The 19,283-nt window shown below is 62.7% G+C and overlaps 1 protein-coding gene across 3 annotated transcripts; it reads left to right on the plus strand.

Moving 5' to 3' along the window:
• The first annotated feature begins 1,850 nt into the window (after window positions 1-1,850).
• Window positions 1,851-16,812, plus strand: LOC128917266 (thyroid adenoma-associated protein homolog). Of its 3 annotated transcripts, XM_054220015.1 has the most exons (32): window positions 1,851-1,972; window positions 3,029-3,206; window positions 3,414-3,500; window positions 3,758-3,785; window positions 4,110-4,258; window positions 4,447-4,569; window positions 4,807-4,927; window positions 5,197-5,348; window positions 5,834-5,918; window positions 6,226-6,362; window positions 6,789-6,986; window positions 7,348-7,740; window positions 7,918-8,044; window positions 8,130-8,282; window positions 8,374-8,483; window positions 8,645-8,805; window positions 9,061-9,227; window positions 9,514-9,699; window positions 10,287-10,438; window positions 11,038-11,181; window positions 11,491-11,595; window positions 11,792-11,992; window positions 12,284-12,434; window positions 12,540-12,774; window positions 12,919-13,158; window positions 13,267-13,492; window positions 13,636-13,842; window positions 14,047-14,285; window positions 14,485-14,667; window positions 15,072-15,338; window positions 15,434-15,639; window positions 15,752-16,812. In XM_054220015.1, exons 1-32 carry the CDS (start codon window positions 1,869-1,871, stop codon window positions 16,021-16,023), a joined length of 5,487 nt encoding a protein of 1,828 aa, XP_054075990.1. In that variant the 5' UTR covers window positions 1,851-1,868; the 3' UTR covers window positions 16,024-16,812. The 3 variants fall into 3 exon arrangements, 2 of the variants coding, with proteins under 2 accessions (XP_054075990.1, XP_054075989.1); XM_054220014.1 differs by having other exon boundaries at window positions 7,348-8,044; XR_008469237.1 differs by lacking the exons at window positions 15,072-15,338; window positions 15,434-15,639; window positions 15,752-16,812 and having other exon boundaries at window positions 7,348-8,044; window positions 14,130-14,285; window positions 14,485-14,625.
• Window positions 16,813-19,283: the final 2,471 nt, after the last annotated feature.

Consider the following 19,283-nt stretch of genomic DNA (forward strand, 5'->3'; position numbering starts at 1 on the left):
ATGGGATTTAGGACCCAGATCTTACAAAGAGACTTTTGATAGCTGCTGGTAATCAAATCCCAATCGGCAGACACTTCTCTGCACCCTGTTACCAGAGAGGAATAAAGGAAAGGGATTATTGATGTTCTGTTTACTGAGCCTCCAGGAGATAGGATCACTGGGCTATTTCATATTAGAAAAGGAAAGGAAAATAAAACAAGAAAGAAAAAAAAAATGCAGACAAGAGAGGACAATATAGATATAGATAAAAAGAAAAGAAACAGGCTCTTATCATTTTCTTATTGGTTAAGGAGATTCCAAAGCCATTATAGAGGATTAGCAAAAAGGTTAATCTGCTTTAGCTGTTCATTTGTCAAAAGTGAATTTATAGGGTTTGAAAAATCCTTCCTATGGTGAAACCAGAAAAAGTCCCCCCCCGCCCCCGCCCCTGCCTCCTGCAGGCAGCACAAGGGGATGGGAACAGGAGCCTCCGAGACCCCAAAACATGGGAGCACCTTCCTTTACCCTGCCCCTGCCCGGGCACTTGCACCCGGGGGAGCTCTGGTTTGGCAGCGCTTCCCTGGCTCCCTCCGCCTTGTGGGGTGGCCGCGGGGCTCGGGGAGCGGAGGAGCAGCTCCGAGGGATGTGACTGTCCTCCCACGCTGCTCTGCCTTACCTGGGTAAATCCCAGGCTGTTCCACAGGTTGGGATCGGCAGCAGACAGGGCAAACCTGGATCCGTGACTGGATTTGGGCATCCACGTTGATTTCTAAAGCAGAACAGAGATGGATGCTGCTGGCAAATGTTGCGAAAAACTCGAGTCTGGGGCTTATCTGTCCCCAAGCAGAGTGCTCATCCAGGGAGCCACATCTCAGCACCCTCCTCGTCACCCGGTGCAGATGCTGGCTTGTCCCAGCCGCGCTCTCCTGGCCTGCCCGTGCCACTGTGGCACGTGCCCAAGTGGCTGATGCCCATCGCTCGCCCCAGTGCCGCTGTGAGAAACAACCCAGGGGAAAAACAACCCTTCAAGGTCAAAACCAGCCAGGAGCACTTTCTTGATAGCTGCTGGGTGAAGCTCCGTGGCATGCGTTAGTCAGGAGTTATAGCTACATTTAATAAAGACACAGAAATCACAGAATGGTTTTGGTTGGAAGGGACCTTTAAAGGTCATTTAGTCCAAGCCCCAAATCAACCCTGTGCCAAGTGACGAAAAGAACCCAACTAAAACCATTTGGATTTGATGATGATTAACATCAAGCGTTATAATAAATCTGTTTTTCTCTCCAAAGGCCATTCCAGCCCGCGGGAAGAAGTGGAGTCCCTCCACTGCCTGTTAGTGAACGTAGCGATAATAGGGATGCTGGCTAACGGGGATGCTGGCAAACGGGGATGGTACCCATGGCGTAGCAGGGGGGCTGTGGGTAACCAAACCTCCTCTGACGCATCGAGGCACGACGGAGCGAGACTATTTCACTCTGAAGCATTTCATCGTGGCGTTTCAGAGATCTTACAGCATCTCACGCTGGCCAAGGCTTCCTCTCTGCTCGGCACCAAGCACCGGCTCCCCCGGTTTTCAGCCCTTCTGGGGGCTCTCGCTTTCCACCGGCTATGGAAACAGCTTTCACATGATGTTGCTTTTTAATCCCTGAGTTGCAGCCTGCCCTGGATCCAGCGTCGTGCTGAAGGCTGCGGGGGAAGGCGAGCATCCCCGCCCGGCCATCGCCGGGCGGGGATGCTCGCCTTCCCCCGCAGCCTTCAGCACGACCAGCGCTGCCAGGAGCTTCCACCGTGCCCGGAGCCTGCCCGGCTGGCCGGGGGGCACAGCGCTAGGGGGGGCCGCTGAGCCGGCAAGAGCCGGGCCGATCTCTATGGTGGCGGCAGCACCGGCTATGGGAGCCGAGCGGCAGGCGCGGGCCTGCGCTGCCTTCTACGGGGCGCTGGGCATCGCTCAGCCGGCGCTCTCCTGCCTGCGCTGCCTGCGGCAATTCGCGGGGTAAGAGGACGGGGTCCTGGGGAGAGGGGACCCCGGCATCCCTAGGGCGCGAGTTCCCCACCCCCCCGCCTCGGGAATATCCCGGCGTGGAGCCCCCGAGCATGCCCCGGGCGCTGGTGCTCGGCGTGGGAATCCTCGAGCATCCCCCTGGCGGGGATCTCGGCATCCCCCGGGTGCGGGTACCCGGCGTGGGAACCCCCGAGCATCCCCCGGGCGCGGATCTCGGCATCCCCCGGGTGCGGGTACCCGGCGCGGGTCCCCCCGAGCATCCCCCGGGTGCGGGTACCCAGCGTGGGACTCCCGAGCACCCCCCGGTCGCGGATCTTGGTATCCCCCGGGTGCTGGTGCCCGGTGTGGGGATCCCCGAGCATCCCCCGGGCGCGGATCTCGGCATCCCCCGGGTGCTGGTGCCCGGCATGGGGACGCCTGAACATCCCCCGGATGCTGGTACCCAGCGTGGGACTCCCGAGCACCCCCCAGCGCGGATCTCAGCATCCCCCGGGCGCGGGTCCGGAGGTAGAGCTGTAGGCTCGGCTCAGACCCCGGTAAGGCAACCGAGCCCCCCCCCCCCACTTGCCCTCATCCCCTTCCAAGCCCGCTCTGCAGCAGCAGGGCAGTAAGTTTTTTGGGCCCTCCTGCCCAGCCCTGCACCTCTTCCCCCCCTGCCCCGAGCTTGCGTTTGCCAGCACACGCTGGGTTTTGGACTTTGAGCTTTGAGGAGTTGTGAGTGTTTCCGCCCCTTCCCCTCCGACCCCCCTGGCCATGCAATGCTGCTGCAGTTGGGAGAGGACCATTGCAAGCTGGAGCACTCCAACCCTAACCCCCATCAAGCTGGGGCACCCCTACCCCAATCCAAATCAAGCTGGGGTGCCCCCAACCCTAATCCCCACCAAGGCAAGACACCCCCACCCCGATCCAAATCGAGCTGGGCTACCCCCACTCCAACCTATATTGATCCGGGGTACCCCAACCTTAATCTCCACTGAGCTGGGATGCACCCCACCCCAATCCCCACCAAGCCGCGGTATCCTCACCGCCATCCCCATCCCATTTCAGGAGCACTGCCAAGAGATGCAAAGACAAGCACCTGGAGGAGGCTCTCCTGCTGTCACGGGCACTGAGCGAGGGTCTGCGGGCGCTGGGTGATGCGGAGGCACAGCCCCTACTCCGCTGCGTCCTGGCTTTCCAGATGGAGGCAACTGGCAGCTCCAGCTCCTTCCAGAAACTGGAACAGGTCTGTATCGCAACTGCAGCTTCAGAGCTCTGTCAGCCACAAGTCTAAGCCATGGTCTTGCCCAACTCTGCCTGCCACCGGCACAGCCCTGGTGCAGTGCGTCCTTACCGGCAAAGGGGCCACGGTGATGCCGCAGATCTCCTCTAAAAGCGCATTGCGGCTGGTATCTCTCGGGGGTCTGGGCTGACTCAGGGTGTCTCTTGGCAGATTGTGACCCAGCTGGTGGTGGGGAAGGAAGCCCTGCTGTCCCAGGAGGTGGGCGCGCTGCTGGCCGGCCTGGTGCCGCAGGGAGAGGTGAGAGCACCCGAGTTGTGCGGTGGCACCAGCTTCCACGGGGGCTGGAGCCCACTTGCGACAGGAGCCTCCTGGTTTGGGCTGCCCAGGGTGCTGGGTGCTTGCCCTCGCTTGCAGCTGGTGACACATGGTTGCCTGTCACACTGGCCCTTTGCTCATCGCTGGGGCAGTTTCTGGTGCAGGCAGAACCGTCCTGTCCAAGGCACCGAGACCCAGCCTGTCGTCACGCAGGTCAAACTGTCCTTCTGCCCCCACAGGTGCTGTCTCCTGGAGACCTTCAGTCAGGTCAGTCTCTGCTCCTTCCCCTCTGGAGGCTTCTCCTAGCCCACACCACCGCATGGGACACCTCCTGTCTGCCCAGACTGGGTCCTCTGCACTCGTGGGAGGGGGAGCAGGGATCAGCTGGATCCGTGGGATCTCTGCAGAGGTCCCACGGCACCCAGTGGCTGCCCACCCGCCCGGGATGGCTGGAAACCGGACAAGCCAAAGCATCCCCTGCGTCCCAGCCCCGTTCCTACCGCTTACCGGCAGCGCAGCCCCTGGTGTAACCAGGAGCAGGGCTGGCTGCGGGCACAGTGATGGGAGCTGATGCTGTCCCCTTGCCCGCAGTGTGCATGTTCCTAGAGGAGAGCAGCCTGGGCCGGCAGCACTGGCAACAGAACCTGGCCCCGCTGCTGCAGGGTCTGGCCACCACCTTGCGCTGGGTGCTGCAGAGCCAGCCCGCGCCCGGCGGCATGTGGGGCTACCTGGCCGTCAAGGTAAGAGCTGAATTTTGAAGGAGGGTGGAAGGATCAGTCCCTGCAAGGACTGTCTGGGACTGTCCAGGAGGGATGTGACACACATTGCCGCTTCGAATGGACATCCCATCCCTGGGGAATGGCTGCTTTTTCGGAGGTGAGGGATGCTGACCGCCATCGCTGCGGCCCCCGTCTCTCCTCTCCTCCAGGCCTGCCTCCAGCTCTTCCAGGCGCTGCCGAAGGACGTGGCCCCCCTGGTGTGGAGCATGGCGGGGAAGAGCGAAGCCCTGCAGAGCCTCCTGGGGCTGCTGCTGGAGGTGTCGTGGGGGAAGGTGTGTGAGGCCCCGGGGAGGGAAGGTGCTGCCTGTCCCAAGGAGCAGAGCAACGCCATCCTTCCCAGCTGCTTTCCCCGTTCCCTCTCCGAGGGGAGCCTGCAGAGGCAGCCCCAGTGTCTGGGGTGTCCAGGGACCCTGCTTAGTTGCTTGCGTGGGCAGGGAGGGAGGGTTAAATGGCATCTTGGTTTTCAGATGGTGTTTTCAGCTGTGCCTTTGCCTCCCTTGCAAGCCCAGGTCCCAAACAAGGACGCGCGGCTGCTGGCGGGCACGGCGCTGAGCATGCTGCTGAACACGGCCCCGCAGCCCGAGCGCGGGGCCAGTGCCGCGCTGGCCCTCTTCCAGCTCCAGCACCGAGGTGCGTGCTCCCTCCGGACCCAGGGTCAGCCTCTGGCGGAGGGGACGGCAGGGACAGGTGTGTTTGAGTGCCAGGGGACGGCAGATGGTGCCGCTCAGCAGTGGTGCAAGCCGGACTCTGCTGCGGTGTCCCGCTCTCGGGGTCTGGGAGCTCCAGTGGCCACCGGCCACCTCCCACAGTCACTCTGGGATGAGCCAGGGCAGTTGGCTCTCAGAGCAGCATTTGGGTTTGCCATCTTTCTGCTGCCTAACGCAGCCATTTCCCACCAGGTGGGGGGGAGCTGCAGTTTGGGGAGCTGGCATTGGAGGTCCCCCCGGTCCTGGAGCCAGATGGGCTGGAGAAGCTTGTGCTCACCAGAGGTTTGCTGACGTGCTGCAAGACCGACATCCTCAGCTGTCAGCTGGAGAGCTTCACCCGCCAGGTAGGAGAGCTCAAACCCACCGTCCAGGGATTTGGAGAGCCCCTTGCGCAGGGCTGGCAGCCGCCGGCGGGGGCTGTGGCTCCCCAGGGGACGTAGCCAGGCTGCACCGTCAGCACCAGCAGCTCCACACATCCCGCTCATCACGGTGCATTAGCTGGGAGCCTGCTTTTCCAAAGACATCTGACCAGGGATTTCCCTCTCCTGGGGAGCTGAGAAGCCAGGAGGTGCCAAAAGTAGCCCCCGCACAAGCAAAGCGGCAGCAGCGTTCGGCCCCCCAGGCAGAGCGCAGCCCCTGCACTGCCCAGCTCCAGCATCTCCTGAGTCCTCAAGAGCTGAGGACTTCCAGTCAGGGAGCAAAAGCCAGCAATACACTGCTGTAAAAGCAGAAAAGCCAGGCAGTGCTCTCCTCGCCTGCCCAATGGTGGGGTTTTCTGGCCCCAGAGAGCCCGCGCCTGCCCGCTCCCTGAGCCGCCCTGCTCCCGCAGGCCTGTCTGCTGCTGGACGTGGTCCTTCCAGCGGTGTGTGCCCTGACCAAGGAGCAGAAGGACTGCCACTACTACTGCTTCCAAGGTAGGAGATGATGACGCCACTGTGGCAGGGAGGTCTGAAAGGTTCCCTGTGTTCATGACACACGGGGCCCCTGCGGCACTTCATCTTCTCCCAGGGAAGATGCTTTCCTGGATCTCAGTAGCTAGTTTGGAAACTGCTGTTAATTTCTGCTCTGTCCCAACGGACACTAGCCCTCTCAGGCTATTGCCTACCCATCAGGGAAGCCGCTCCCCTTGCGCACGGGGTCCCTAAGCCCGGCAGCCCGCACCGGCTCTGCTGCCGGCGCGTCTGGGGGCGGGGGCTGCAGGGGGGGTCTCTGCTTTTGCAGCCTGTGCCCTGTGGCTGCAGCGCCTGCGGGACAGCCTGCCCGCCGTCTGGCACCTGACGGGGACCCGCATCCTGGCCCAGGACGCCGAGCCGCTCCAGCAGCTCACCCAGCTGGTGTGGGACAACGCCGAGACCCCGGTAAGGATGGGGTGCCGAAGGCCCATGTCACTGCAGCCAAAACCAGCCCTTCCTTCACCCAGCTCAGCTGCTGTTCCCCTGCCCATAACACACCCCGGAGCTGCCTGTTTCAGCTCCATCAAACGGCTACATCCCTGTGCCTGCGGCTGCCTGCAGCCACCCTCTGTCAGGGCAGGGGCACCCGCGCTGCTGAGGCCGGGGCACTTGTCACACCCATGTCCCAGTGCTTCACCCTCCCACCAGTGCAGTCCCAGCCTGCCCACATCTGCTGTCTCACCGCCTGCCATCCCCACGTCCCCGGCTCCTAACCCCCTGCTTACCAGGCAGCACTGAAAGTCCACAGCCACGGGAAAGTGAAGGGTCTTTCCTGATGCAAGCGGGGAAGCCCACCCTAACCTCTCCTGCTTGCCATCCCTCTCCCCCCAGGTGGAAGGGGTTTCCGAGTTCATCCACAGCTCCTTCCGACTGCTCCTGGAGATCTACCACCTCGAGTGCCAGCACTTCCAGGACCAGGAGAGACCCCTCTACCAACAGATGCTGCAGAGGGTGGTGTCGATGCCGTGGCAAATCAAAGCCAGATACATGCCCCTGTGTGCCATTGTGCCCTACGTGGGCAGCCAGCAGGTAGGGAAGGCGGGGGGACGGGGAGGCTCGGTCCTGGCTGGCACTGCTGCTGGGGTGGCACAGCCTCTGTCCCCTGCCTGTCACCTTCTCCTGCCCAGCTCAGCCATGGGGGCTGGCAGCCCTCCCAGCCAGGGGATGGTATCCCCGGTGGGGCAGTGAGCTGCAGCTACAAGGATGAATCCCTGGGGACCGCCAGTGGGGGGGGATGCTTTGACAGTTTGCCCACCAAAATCTGGCCAAAAGCAGCTTGGGGTACCAGAGATGCTCAGTGCCGTGGGTGACCACAGGGTGGTCTGTACCCAGATCAGTCCCCCCTGCTTCAGCTTGGCAGGGAGATGAGGGTCTTCTGTCTTTCCCCCAGGTGCTGGACGCCTACCCAGACCTGCCGCAGCACCTCCTGAGCTGCCTCTCCACCAACCACCTGTGTCCTGCAGCCACCGAGGTCTACAAGGCCCTGGTGCGGCAGCAGCGTGCCGAGCGGCAGGACGGGCAGCGGGGCACGGATGCAGCGCTGGCAGACCGGTGGGCGCTGCGCTGGCTGCCGCTGCTCTCCCAGGCGCTCCGCTCCCCCCTGCCCATCCTGCAGAGCAACGCCGCCAACCACCTCCTCGCCTGGACCCTGCGGCAGCTCCCGGCTGCCCAGGCGCTGCTGGACGCTCAGTTCAGCGGCTGGGACACGGCGTCGCTCCGGGCTTGGGTCTCGCTGCTGAAGGCGCAGAAGAGCGTGGCGGGGGCCCTGCCGCTGCGGGGCGAGGTGCTGGAGCGGCTCTCCTGCTGCCTGGGCGCCCGCGAGGACGGCGTTCGGCTGGCGGCACTGGGTCTCCTCTGCTGCAGCCCCAGCACCAACCAGCCCCTCTCGGGCAGCGAGGTGCGGCTGCTGCGGGAGTTCCTGCCCCTCAACCTCAACTGCGACTCCTCCTCGTTCCGGCAGCTGCTGCAGGCAGCGGTGAGGAAGGCGCTGGTCCGGCTGCGGGACAGCTCGCTGGCCCAGCTGCGAGGGAAGGTGCCCCAAGATGCCGAGCCGAGCGAGGGAGCGGGGCAGCTCGCCCAGGCAGTAGGTGAGGCGGCCGCCCCGGCATCTCCGCCGCAGCCCTGGGGGATTCGCATGTGGGTGCCCAGCCTGGCATCGCTCTCTGCCCACAGGCTTCGTGGAGTGGCTGCTGCAGCTCAGCATCGCCTCGCTCAGCCCGGGCTCCAACTACCAGAGGAAGAAGACGGCTCTGCTCCTCCTGGCCGCAGTTTTGGAGACTTGCACGGACACCTGGAGTCCCGAGAGGAAGAAGGGCCAGCCCCCGCGTGAGTACGGGCAGCCCCCGTGGAGCATTGCCTCTCGGCTGCAGGGGTGCTGCCCCCATCCCCGTCCCACCGCCCTGTGTCCCCGCCGCAGGGACCATGGCCACGCTGTTGAGCTATGCCCGGCAGAGCGGCTGCTGGGACTTCTTCTCCCAGACCAATTTGTTGGCCCTGCTGAGCTGCTTGCAGGACAGCACTAACGAGGTGAGCCTTAACGGTGAGAAAGCTGCCTGCCTTGGCCCCACGGGGCTCAGAGGGGAAGGGCAGCGGGCTCCCCCCACGGTGGGCTTTCCCCCCGTGCGCTGCCCCAGCCGCTTCCCCTCCGTCTTGTGTCCCAATTCCCCCCACCTCTCCTGTCTTGACAGATCAGAGACTTGGCCTCGGAGCTTCTTGTCCGCTACTTCCCCCCAACATTCCCCGAGCCCGTCGCCCTGGCTCTCTTCCAGCTGGCCCAGGACACCCTGGGCAGCCCGCGAGTGCAGGAGGCTGAAGCCGGAGCCGTGCTGATGAAGACCATCCTGCAGAAGTATGAGCTCCCGGCCTCCCCGTCCCCATGGCGGCATGGCAACCCCCGAGACCATGTTGGCAGCCCAGCTGTGTATCGCCAGAGGCTGCATTTACATCTCAGGGCAGCGAGGGCTTGGGTTTGCAGTAGCCTTGCAGTGGGGAGCTGGGTAGGGTTGGTATGCAGGACCCCGAGACAGTGTAGGAAGCAGCCACACAACGGGAGTCGGGCAGAAAACTCCCTCATCCTCACAGCAGCCTTTACCTCTTCCCCCAGGTCAGACAGCAGCACCATGAAGAGCCTGGCCCTGGAGGCTGAAGCAGCCCCGACGTTGCCCAACCGAGGCCTGTGTTTCGCTCAGCACCTTCTCCACGTGCTGCAAGCCCAGTACACTGCGGCGTGCCGGGACCTGCTGCGGGCAGCAGCCACCGCGCCAATGCACGGTACGTCCCCAGCCTGGCAGGGTGGCGGGCGGCTCCTGCCGTAGGTCTCCTCCCTGGGAATTCGGAGCAGGCAGGAATCGTACAGGCAGGACTGAGGCCACAACTCCGTGCTGATGCCGCATCCTTGCCTCAGTTTCCCTGAATTACTGCTCCACCTGCCCAGCATGCCCGTCGCCCAGGGGCCCTGCGCGCTCCCCTGCCTGTGAACCATTTCAGCTGCAGGCTCGGGCAGCAGAGCTGGGGTGACACCAGCCACCGCCGTGACCAGAGCTGGGTGTTTGTGCAGGAGCCATCGCAGCCCTGCGGAGGTGCCTGCTCCAGGTGCCGGAGGTGGCCGCCTCCATGCGGGCAGCAGAGTTGGCGCAGAGCTGGCAGGAGCTCCTCACCCGCCTCGTCACCACAGCGAGAGACATCACCTCCTTCCTGCTGGGCGCTCTGCAGAGCCGGCAAGGCCCCGGCGCCGATGAGCAAGGTGAGCACGTCCCCATGGCGGGGGACCAGCCCCGGGAAGCAGTGACACCTCCGTCACAGCTGTCCTCGACCCAGCAGCCCCCCAGCCTGCAGGGGAGGCACTTGCTTGGGGCTCACTGCCTCTAGCAGGGGACGGCAGCGGGGCCGGGCAGGTCAGCCGGGGAGTAAGGTCCAGAGCAGGACACCCTGGCAAGGATGCTGCGGGCCTTGGGCAGAGGATCCTGGAAACCACAGGGGCAGAGCAGATAGTGCCTGGGTTTGGGTCCTTTTCTCAACTGCACATGAGAACAGCAGCAGAAGTAGAGGCAAAAGCCTCCCAGAAGCAGCGAGGCTCTTGCCCACTTGGAGCAGCCGGAAAGCAGGGGCTGGTGGGGCCCTTACAGCGACGGCCCGGAAAGAGCAGTGGGGCAAAGCGCAGCCGTGGTCCTGAGCCGGACACGTCGCAGGACAGGAGCCACTGCCATTTGTGTGCGCTCTGAACAGGGGATCCCCCCATCTCCCCAGCAGCATCCCCCTCCCTCTGCCCCTCGCTCCCCGCAGGCACTGCCCCACATCGCCCCGCTCAGACCAGGCTTCTCCCTTTCGCAGCTGCTGCCCCATCGTTTGCAGACATGGGGAACGCCATCGGCTCCCTCATCATGCTGGGGAAAGGCCAGGGGCAGGAGGAAGAGGAGGAGGACTCAGTCCTGCTGTCGGAGGAGCACAGCCTGATCCTGACCTGCTGCTGGGTATCAGTGAAGGTAGGCACCCCCCTGCATGGCACCGGGGAGAGGGGCAGCCCGGCACGGCACCCACCACCCAGCTCCTGGGTTCCTCAGCTCCCCTGGGGGCATTCACCCTCCCCAGGGACAAACATGGGGAATCTGTGCCCTTACCTCCGAGCTGCCACAGACCGTCCTCATCCCCTGCCAGGGAGGATACAACCACCACCCTCTCCCAAAGCAGCCACCTCCCTGCCTGCCCTTATGTAGCCCAGCTGGCTCCCAGGCACTGACAGACCCCAGCTGCGGCAGAGCCAGGCTCCCCGGCTTGCAGCTCATCATAGCTCCTTTCTGATGCCACCCATCCCGGCTTCTCCTCGGAAAAAGGCCATCTCTGCCATGCACGCCCTGCAGCTGGCTGGGAAACCGCCATGCTGCGGAGCCTGGGTGTGCTTGTGGGCATCCCACTGGCCACGCTGCCTGATGGTGCCAGCAACCAAGAGCGCCTGTGCTGGGGGGCAACAGCAGCACCCGCTGCGCTTCCCTGCGGCAGCGACGGCGGGGCAGGACAGGAATGGGGCAGGACAGGAATGGGGCAGCCCCACTGCCGGTCCCCGTGACCTTCTGCTTCTTCCCAGGAGATAGGGCTGCTCCTGGGGGGCCTGGCTGAGCTGCTGCTGGCCCCAGCGCTGCCCGCCGGATCGGGGTCCCTCCTGCCGCTCCCCACCCTGCAGATGGCCGCAAAGGTCTTCCAGGAAATCCTGCTGCGGTGCCGGCACTGGGTAAGAGCGTGTCTCGCTGGGGGTGGCTCAGCCCCATGCCTGCCCCTCCAGCCCTGTCCCTGCCCCGGGCCGATAGCCGGGGACTCTCACTGGCACGCAGGGAGGGCGAGGGCAGCGGGGCAGGGTCTGCTCTGGGGCAGGACGTGGCGCACGGCTGGAAGCCCCTGGCTGGGATCCCAGTGCCAAACCTCATCACCTTCCCCACGCCATCATGTCTTCTCGCTTTCTCCTTCCCCTTTGCAAAGAGGTTTCTGGGGGCTGGTGGGTGCCCCCTTCATGGCGCGGGGGCCTGACGCTGCTCTGCCCTAGGGAGCGGTGGAGGGCTGCAGCATGGGCTTCACCAAGTTTTGTGCCGCTCTGCTGAAGCACCCGGATGCGGAGCTGCAGGCCATCCCGCAGACCATGCTGGAGCAGGTACTGTGCTCGTTCTGCCCCATGTTCCCCCCGTGCCCCGGGGAGCCCCAGGGCCGTGTCCCTGTGTCCCCCCAGCTGCCTGGCAGCTGAGATGCTGGAGGGCAGGGTTGGCGCGGCCGGTTCCCTCCCTGCAGAGCAGCTGCAGGCTCCAGCCGGCAGGTTTCCAGCCATATCTTCGGTGGGTTTTGTTCCTCAGGGCTTAGAAGCGCTGAGTGGACCCCGCAGCAGCTCGATCACGCGCCGTGCCGCCGGCTTCCCCATGCTCTTCCTCTGCATCGTCAGCGGGGAGGCCCCGGCGCAGGCACGGCCGCTGCTGACCCGCTGCATCCAGACACTGCTAGCCTTGGCCACCACAGCCCTGCCGCAGGACTGGGACCAGACCCTCGACCTCCCGCAGGTGAGCGCGGCGGGCGCCGAGCTCCTGGCTGCTGTAGCCCGTTTGGAGACAGGGTGATCTGCACGAGGTCCCCTAAAGGGAGCTGTGGCAGGTACCCCAGCAGGAGGCTGTGTACTGGCACAGAGACCTCAGGGTGAGCAAAGAAACGCAGCCCTGGCCACGCTGCCCATCCTGGGAGCCCGAGAGCTGATGGCCCCTTGGCTCCCCTGTCTTTCCCACCACCTTCCCTTTGCTCGGAAGCGTGAGCCCCCTCCCCACCAAGTGCTGCTGAGCCCCGCGCGCTCTCCCCAGGTGTGTGCCTGCCATGTGCTGCAGACACTGGTGCGTGGCGCGGGGCTGGGCGGCGCGGTGCTGCGGCACGCCACGCCGATGGTGGCCCTGGCCCTGCGGGGCCTGGGCTCGCCGTGTTGGGCCATGAGGAACGCAGCCATCCAGCTCTTCAGTGAGTACCGAGGGGGAGAGATCCCTGCAGAACCGATGCAGAAGTGTGGTGGGACGGGCAGGGGATGGGGGGGACCTGACGCTGCTTTCTGCCCTGTCCCTGCAGGTGCCCTCACGTCCCGGCTGCTGGGCCAGCAGCGGAGCCGTGGGGAGGGCTGCCTGGCGGAGGGGGTGAGCCTGCAAGCCTTCCTCGGGCAGCACCCCCAGCTGGGCGCCGTGCTGCTGGGCGAGCTGGGGGCGGCTGCCGTGCCCGTGCCGGGGGGACCCCAGCTGCACCCCGCGCTCCATGCCGTCCTCACCCTCCTGGCCCAGCTGCAGCCCAGCGCTGGTGGCCCCGGCAGGTGAGGGGGCAGTGGGGATGCTCTGCCCCGGCCAAGGGCTCCTGCAGCAGGACGTGGTCCTTGCGGTCCCTGAGCTGGCCCTGGCTCTTGGTGGGTTTCACTCTGGCCGGAGCGTCACCGCGCGGTGCCCTTTTTGCTTCACAGCCGCTCGGCTTGCTTCCTGGGGCCGCTGCTAGGGCTGGCGGGCAGCCCCATCTACGCCGTGCGCTCCATGGCTGCCAAGGCGCTGGTGCCGGTCGTCCCACCGCCCCAGCGCCGGGGGCTCCTCCTGCAGCTGGCCCGGCAGCTCCCCACCGCACCCGGACGGGTCCGCTCGCACAACGCCGTCCACGGACACCTGCTGCAGATGCGGGCGCTGCTGGCCCCCGCTCCGGGCACCGACGGGTGAGTGGTCCCACGCCATCCCCCACCCACGGCCCCTGCGGTTGCTGTGTGCCGAGATGCAGCGTTTTGGGCTGCGGCCCCGCGGTGAGGCTGCGTGTCTCCCCGCAGGCTGTCGGCCGAGGCGCTGCGCCCCGTGGCTCTGCAGCTGGAGGCGCGGGGCTGGCTGCTCACCCCTGCCCAGCACTGCCCGCTCGTCCGCGCCGCCTTCCTCCAGGTCCTGGCCCTCCTGCCTGCCTCCTTTAGCCCCAGCTTTGCCCAGAGCATCCGTGACGCCATCAGCACTGAGCTGGGCAGCCTCCCACCCGGGGGAAAGCCAGGATGTGCTGAGCTGCAGGTACTCCTGCCTGCCAGGAAAATCACCACCATGACCTTCCCCTGGTGGCGAGCCACGGGATGGGAGGTGGGGACCCCTCACCTGGGGGGCACACACCCCACTCAAGGCCAAGCGTTGGAAGGGGGATCCTGGTTCTCCTGCAGGTAGGCTTGGCCGTCCTCCACCAAACCATGGCCCGCTTCGTGTGCAGCGAGGGAGCCCGGCTGGCAGACGACGAGCGGATTGGCGCTGTCTGCTCGCTTCTCCGGCAGCCGAATCCTGACGTCCAGCTTGCCATCCTGAGCTGGGTGATCTCTGGAGAGGGAGGAACGTGTGAGGAGCTGGAGAAGGCTCTTGGGCTGACATTGCTGGTATGATGAGGCTCAAAAGTCACCAACTAAAGCAGAGGGTCCCCAGTGCACCACACAGGTGGCATCCCGGGTGCCCACCCAGAAGCACGGTGCTCCCCAGGCTGAGGGTTCACGGGAGTGGGGCACTTGCCCGGTTGTGATGAGGTTGCCACCCAGCGGTGCCGGGGACACTAACCATGTACCTTCTTTCCTGTTGTCAACTAGGAGAGCTTGCGGTCGGTGCTACGAGAGAGAAGGGACAAAGAGTTCCTGAGATTGTACCTTGAGGCTTTGCTGCATCTTTACAGAGAACCCTCATTGTGGTCCCAGGAAGCTTCCCGTAAGCTCCAAGGCTCCTCAGCAGCATGCCTGGAGATGCTGCTGCACATGGTGGAGGCTGAGTGTCCTGGCCCCGACCTCCTCCTCCAGGCGCTGTGTGCTGCCAGCCTGCTGCTCGCCCACTGGTATGTCCCTGCCGCTGCCGGGAGGCTCTGCCTGACCCTTCCAGTCCTTGCTGGAAACAGAGCCACGACTTCTCGCCTGTAAATTGCAGCCGGCTTTGCGCTTGGGTCCTGCAGTCTCAGGGCAGCTGGTGGTCTTTGGAGCACTGGACGGGGCTGGAAGGTGTACCTGAAATCCTTGTCCTTCCGGGGCCTCTGACAGGTTTGAAGGCGAGGACAGCACGCTGCTGGAGCGATGGTGCGCGGTGCTGGAGGAGTGCAGCCGGTCTGCTTCGTCCGAGGTGCTGCGGCTGGCGGCCGCCCGCTCCCTGCAGAAGGCGGGTGCCGATGTGGTGCGACGATCCCTGCGTGCTGCCTGTCCCTCGCTTGTCCCCGTGGCTCTGCGGTAGGTCCTTGCAGGACCAGCGCTGCCCACAGTCCCGGGGCGTTGCGGGTTAATAGGCTGACCCTGCACAAGGCGATGTCCCCGGCAAAAAATTCAAGGGCATTAAAGAAAACCCCACGCGTTCAAAAACCGCAAGCACCCAAGAGCTTGCAGCCTACAAAAAGTTTCTGGGTGGCATTTTAATAGAAGCAGCCAGTCCCTTACGAGCAATAAACCGCATTAATGGATCCCTGGATCCCTGTTGCAGTCCCTGCCCTCCCGAGCAGTGAGCTCTCGGGTGGTGGCTGTGCCTTTCACAGCCCGGGAGAAAAGTCCCTGGGCAAAGCATTGCCCTGGGGGTGCCTCCTCCAGGCAGGATGGGGATGCTCTGGGGATTGCGGTGGCCTTCCCTTCCCTTTCCCCAGGCTGATAAATGTCGGCATTCACCTTCTGCAAGACGAGGAGCGGGAGGTCCGGCACGAGGCCTCGGGATTCGCCAGCCTCCTGCGGCAAGACGCAGGCGAGCCACTCCGAGACGGCTGCGTCTTCGTGCAGGACAACCTGGGCTTGCTGGGTCTCCTGCAGCTCCTCCCAGCAGAGTTTGGGGAGCACCCCGAAACCTTCGACTTGCTGCTGCAGCATCTCCCCGTCCTAGATCTCAGGGGCATCATGGAGGAGCTGGAGGCCAACAAGTGAGTTGCCAGACCGCTGGGCTGGGCATGAGGAAGCATGGGGGGCCATGGGGCCACCCCTTGGCTTCACCTGTGCCTCGGCTTTCTCCGTGCAGAGCCACCAGCCTGTACAAGGAGGATGAACCCAACGTTTTTGCGGAGCCGGCCGTTCTGGCACGGCAGCTGCTCGCCATCCTGCTGCAGCTCCTGGAGAAGGCGCCCGCTGGCAGCCCGCCCCGTGCCTCAGCTCTGCGATGGCTGGCGGCCACGGGCCCCGGCATCCTGCGCGACCTGCGGTACTGCGAGCAATGCTGGAGCCAAGGTACGGCACGGCGGGAGCAGGGGGGTGTGAAGCCCCCAGGACAAGCTGGTGTCCTCGTCCCCTGGGGGGGACCCTGCTGTGCTCAGAGCTCCTTCGCCCACTCTCTCCACAGGGCCCGCTGCCCGCCGGGGGATGAAGGCGCTGGGCTGTGCCAAGCTGCACATGGCCGTGGCCGTGCTGCTGGTGCGGGCCCAGCTGGCGGCACAGGTGCTGCGGGTGCTGGGCGACAGTGCCACCACCATGCCGGGGCTGGGTGGCGGAGCCCAGGAGGTGGAGCAGGAGCTCGCGATGGTGCAGGGGCTGCTGGCACAGCACGGGCTGGCCCCTGCGCTGAGCCAGGGCAATGTGCCAGGGGAGCCGGGACCACCGTCTGGGGCTGCCTGACAGCTGCAGGCATGGAGTGGCATCACACCGAGCCCCGCAGCCACATGTCCCTCCATTTGCCGGATGCTCTCTCTGGCCACCAGCCGGGACTGTGGGTTCGGTGGTGTAACTCAGGGGAACCCCACTCGCCGTGCAGGACACGCTCCCTTCGTTTCATCACTCTCCCTCTCCCAAGGACACCAGCGCAGCATCACCTCGGCCCCTGCCTGCGCTGCTGCCTGCAGCATCCCTGCTCTCGGGTCTGGCTGGAAGGAGGGGACACACACCCCGAAGCCCTTGGCACTGCTCAACTCTCACCGCCTTATTTTTTTAACTGTTTTAACTCCTCTCATTTGCAGTGGGCTGACCCCCCAGCCCGCCCGCGGGGAGTTAGAAAGCTGCAAGGTACTTTCGCCTCTGCGCTGCTGTCCTGGTTTCAGCTGGGATAGAGTTAATTTCCTTTCCAGTAGCTGCTGTGTTTGGGATTTGATGAGAAGAATGTTGAGGAATGTCGGTAACACATATTGTTCTCGTCGTTGCTAGGTAATGTTTATATTAGCCAAGGATTTTTTTCAGCTTCCCACAGAAGTGAAGAGGGAGCACAGACAGGACGAGCTGGACAAGGGGATATTCCATACCGGAGCCATCATGCTCAGTGTATCAATGGGGGCTGCCTGGGAGGCAGGAATCGCTGCACAGGATGGGTTGGGCAACCGATCATCGGGTGGTGAGACCAACTTGTGTTGTATTATTTTATTTGTTATACTCTTTTAATGTTGTTATTTTTTTCTCCTGTTACTTTTCTATTAAAATGTCTTTATCTCAACCCATGAGTGTTTTTTTCCCTTTCCTTTTTTCCCTGCCCTACCGAGGGCAGGGAGGAGTGAGCGAGCGGCTGCTCCTAGTTGCTGGCTGGGCTTAAACCACAACAGTCCTTTTTGTCACCCAACACGGGGCTCAGTGGCTGGAGATAATGGCAGACCTGACCAGAGCACGTTAGAACAACTTTGTTATAGGCGTTCATTGCATTAAGAGTCACAGGCCGCAATGTTGATTTATTTGCTCTCAGAGTCACTGCACTTGTTCTTGGGGTTGCGTTTTGGGGTACGGTACCTGCGGTCCATGTTCCCTGTTGTGCTGTTTATCGTCCCTGGGAAGCGGCTCAAGATTGTCGTTTTGCTGTACCCTGGCGGGCTCCCGACACGCTGACACCCTGCTCCGCAGCAGAGGGCTCCATCCCCGCTCCTCGGGAGGCATCTAGCGGGATCTACCCCTCAGTACACTTCTTAACTTCCCGGAGAACTAGTCTCTGAGGGGGACACCGTCCCCCACCTCCCCTTCTCCACCAGGCTAATCACGGCGGCTCTCGAGGACTGTGAATACCCTCGGGATGCTCAAACCAACAGGCTTCTATTGCCAGGTGCTTCACTGCTTCTGAGTACGTTTCGGGTCTTGCTAAGGGTTAAACATTGGTGTGTACGTGGGCACGCTCTTCCGGACCCCGTGACTAACACCACAGCTACTCCAGCAACGAGCACTGAACCAGAAAACCAACCTGTGCTGGTATCAGTCGCCCCAGTACAGAAGAAGGAATACACAAATAAAATAGATCACAGGGGTGAAGGCGGCTGCGGGCAGCAGCTGAATTGGGATCAGATTAGGGCTGTACTGGGGAGCCCCAGACAGTGTTGAGGATCCAGCAGCTCCGCTCTGTGGTGGCGCACAGGGGAAGGCAGTGTGTTGGCATGCAACAGGGATTGGCGTCAAATGCCTCCCTGTCCTGAGGCGTGCCAGGGGCTGTAGGCTCGTGGCACCAGGCTGCTGGTTGGCCACAGCCACCTCTTCAGCTTCTTTTCTTGTGGGTCACCCACAGCACCCCCAACTGTCTCTCTCATGTTGCCCAGGATGATCCTGGCCACGTGGACCCTTGTCTTATGCAGGACACGTAGCTCCAAGCACAGACCCATCTCTTCCCAACAAACTCCTCCACCCCCTTCCCTGTACTTGGGCTGGACTCACCTCCTCCACGCAAGCCTGTAGTCCCAACAGGTAGGGCTTGGCAGAAGCTCTGCTGTGCCTCCCACCCACGGCTTTTACCCAACCCTAAGCGGAGTAATTCCCTACAGCCACAGCCCCTTAGAGAAAAGGGGGCCTTTGGTACTAATGGAGCACCTGTGCTCCTTGGCTACACCCATCATCATCAGCCTCATCACCCACAGCTGCAGCCCCTGCCTGTGGGAGCCAGGGTGGTGTGGCCACAGCCATCACAAATCACATGTATCATCTGTGGGTTGTCCCAAGGGTCTTCCTCCCCTGTCCCAGGGGACTTGTGATTCACTGGTCAGCTTTGCTATCATCTGTAGGCATCTCGCATTCCTACAATCATAGATGTGTCACCTGTTGTTCTTTTACTAGACCTAGACAGGCTGCAGGAATGAGCCAGCAGGAACCTTAAGAAATTCAACAAGGACAAATGCACCCAGGAAGGAAAAAACCCTCATGATAAGACAGGCTGGGGACTGACTGACTGGGGAGCAGCTCTGCAAAAGAGGACCTGAAGGTCCTGGCTCACAGCAGGCCAAACACGAGCCATTGCTGTGCCCTGGCAGCAAAAAGGGCCAGCAGCACCCTGGGCTGCATTATGAGGAGCACAGCCAGATGTTGAGGGAAGGGATTATCATCTTTACGCAGGTCTCAGTAGGCCATATCTAGACTACTGCATCCAGTTCTGGGCCTCTGCAAACACAAGACCTTGACCAACTAGAACGAGTTCAACAGAAAGCCACCAAGATGGTGGCTGGACAAGAACAACCTCCTGAAGTCCCTTCTGACCTGAGGTGTTCTGTGATCATATACCTTACACTCCATTTTTTCGGAAGTTGGGTCCACTGCTGCCATTGCACATCCTTTTCTTTACCTGAATGCCTTTCAAATAAACAATATGCCTCTAATTGTCTTTTGGCCTCTGGTCCCAGTTTTGCCACATCTATACCAAAATTACAGGCTATTGCAGCCTTGGATGATCTTACTGGTTCGGTTATCTAGGTCTGAATAACCTTGCTTCCCAAGATGCCCCTGTCATTATTCCGGGCTCTCCTCTGTCCTTGATTCTTCTACCCAGCTACAATCAAGTGCAAGGAGGCTCTTATCGTATACACTATCTGATATTTTACACACCAGGTCAGTGGGGTATGCCTCGCATCCCTTCAGTATCCCCTAAAGCCCCTCCATCATAAAGTTCCTGTTGTGTTCTTGGATCAGACAGTTAGGCTGTGGCTGTC

Source organism: Rissa tridactyla, chromosome 13, assembly GCF_028500815.1.
Source record: "Rissa tridactyla isolate bRisTri1 chromosome 13, bRisTri1.patW.cur.20221130, whole genome shotgun sequence".
Classification (NCBI taxonomy): domain Eukaryota; kingdom Metazoa; phylum Chordata; class Aves; order Charadriiformes; family Laridae; genus Rissa; species Rissa tridactyla.

Coding starts and splice junctions, on each gene's coding strand:
- LOC128917266 (XM_054220014.1), top strand. CDS start 1,869: ATGGGAGCCGAGCGGCAGGCGCGGGCCTGCGCTGCCTTCTACGGGGCG. Junction 4,570..4,806: donor TGGAGGTGTCGTGGGGGAAG/GTGTGTGAGGCC, acceptor TTGCAAGCCCAG/GTCCCAAACAAGGACGCGCG. Junction 8,484..8,644: donor TGCAGGACAGCACTAACGAG/GTGAGCCTTAAC, acceptor CTGTCTTGACAG/ATCAGAGACTTGGCCTCGGA.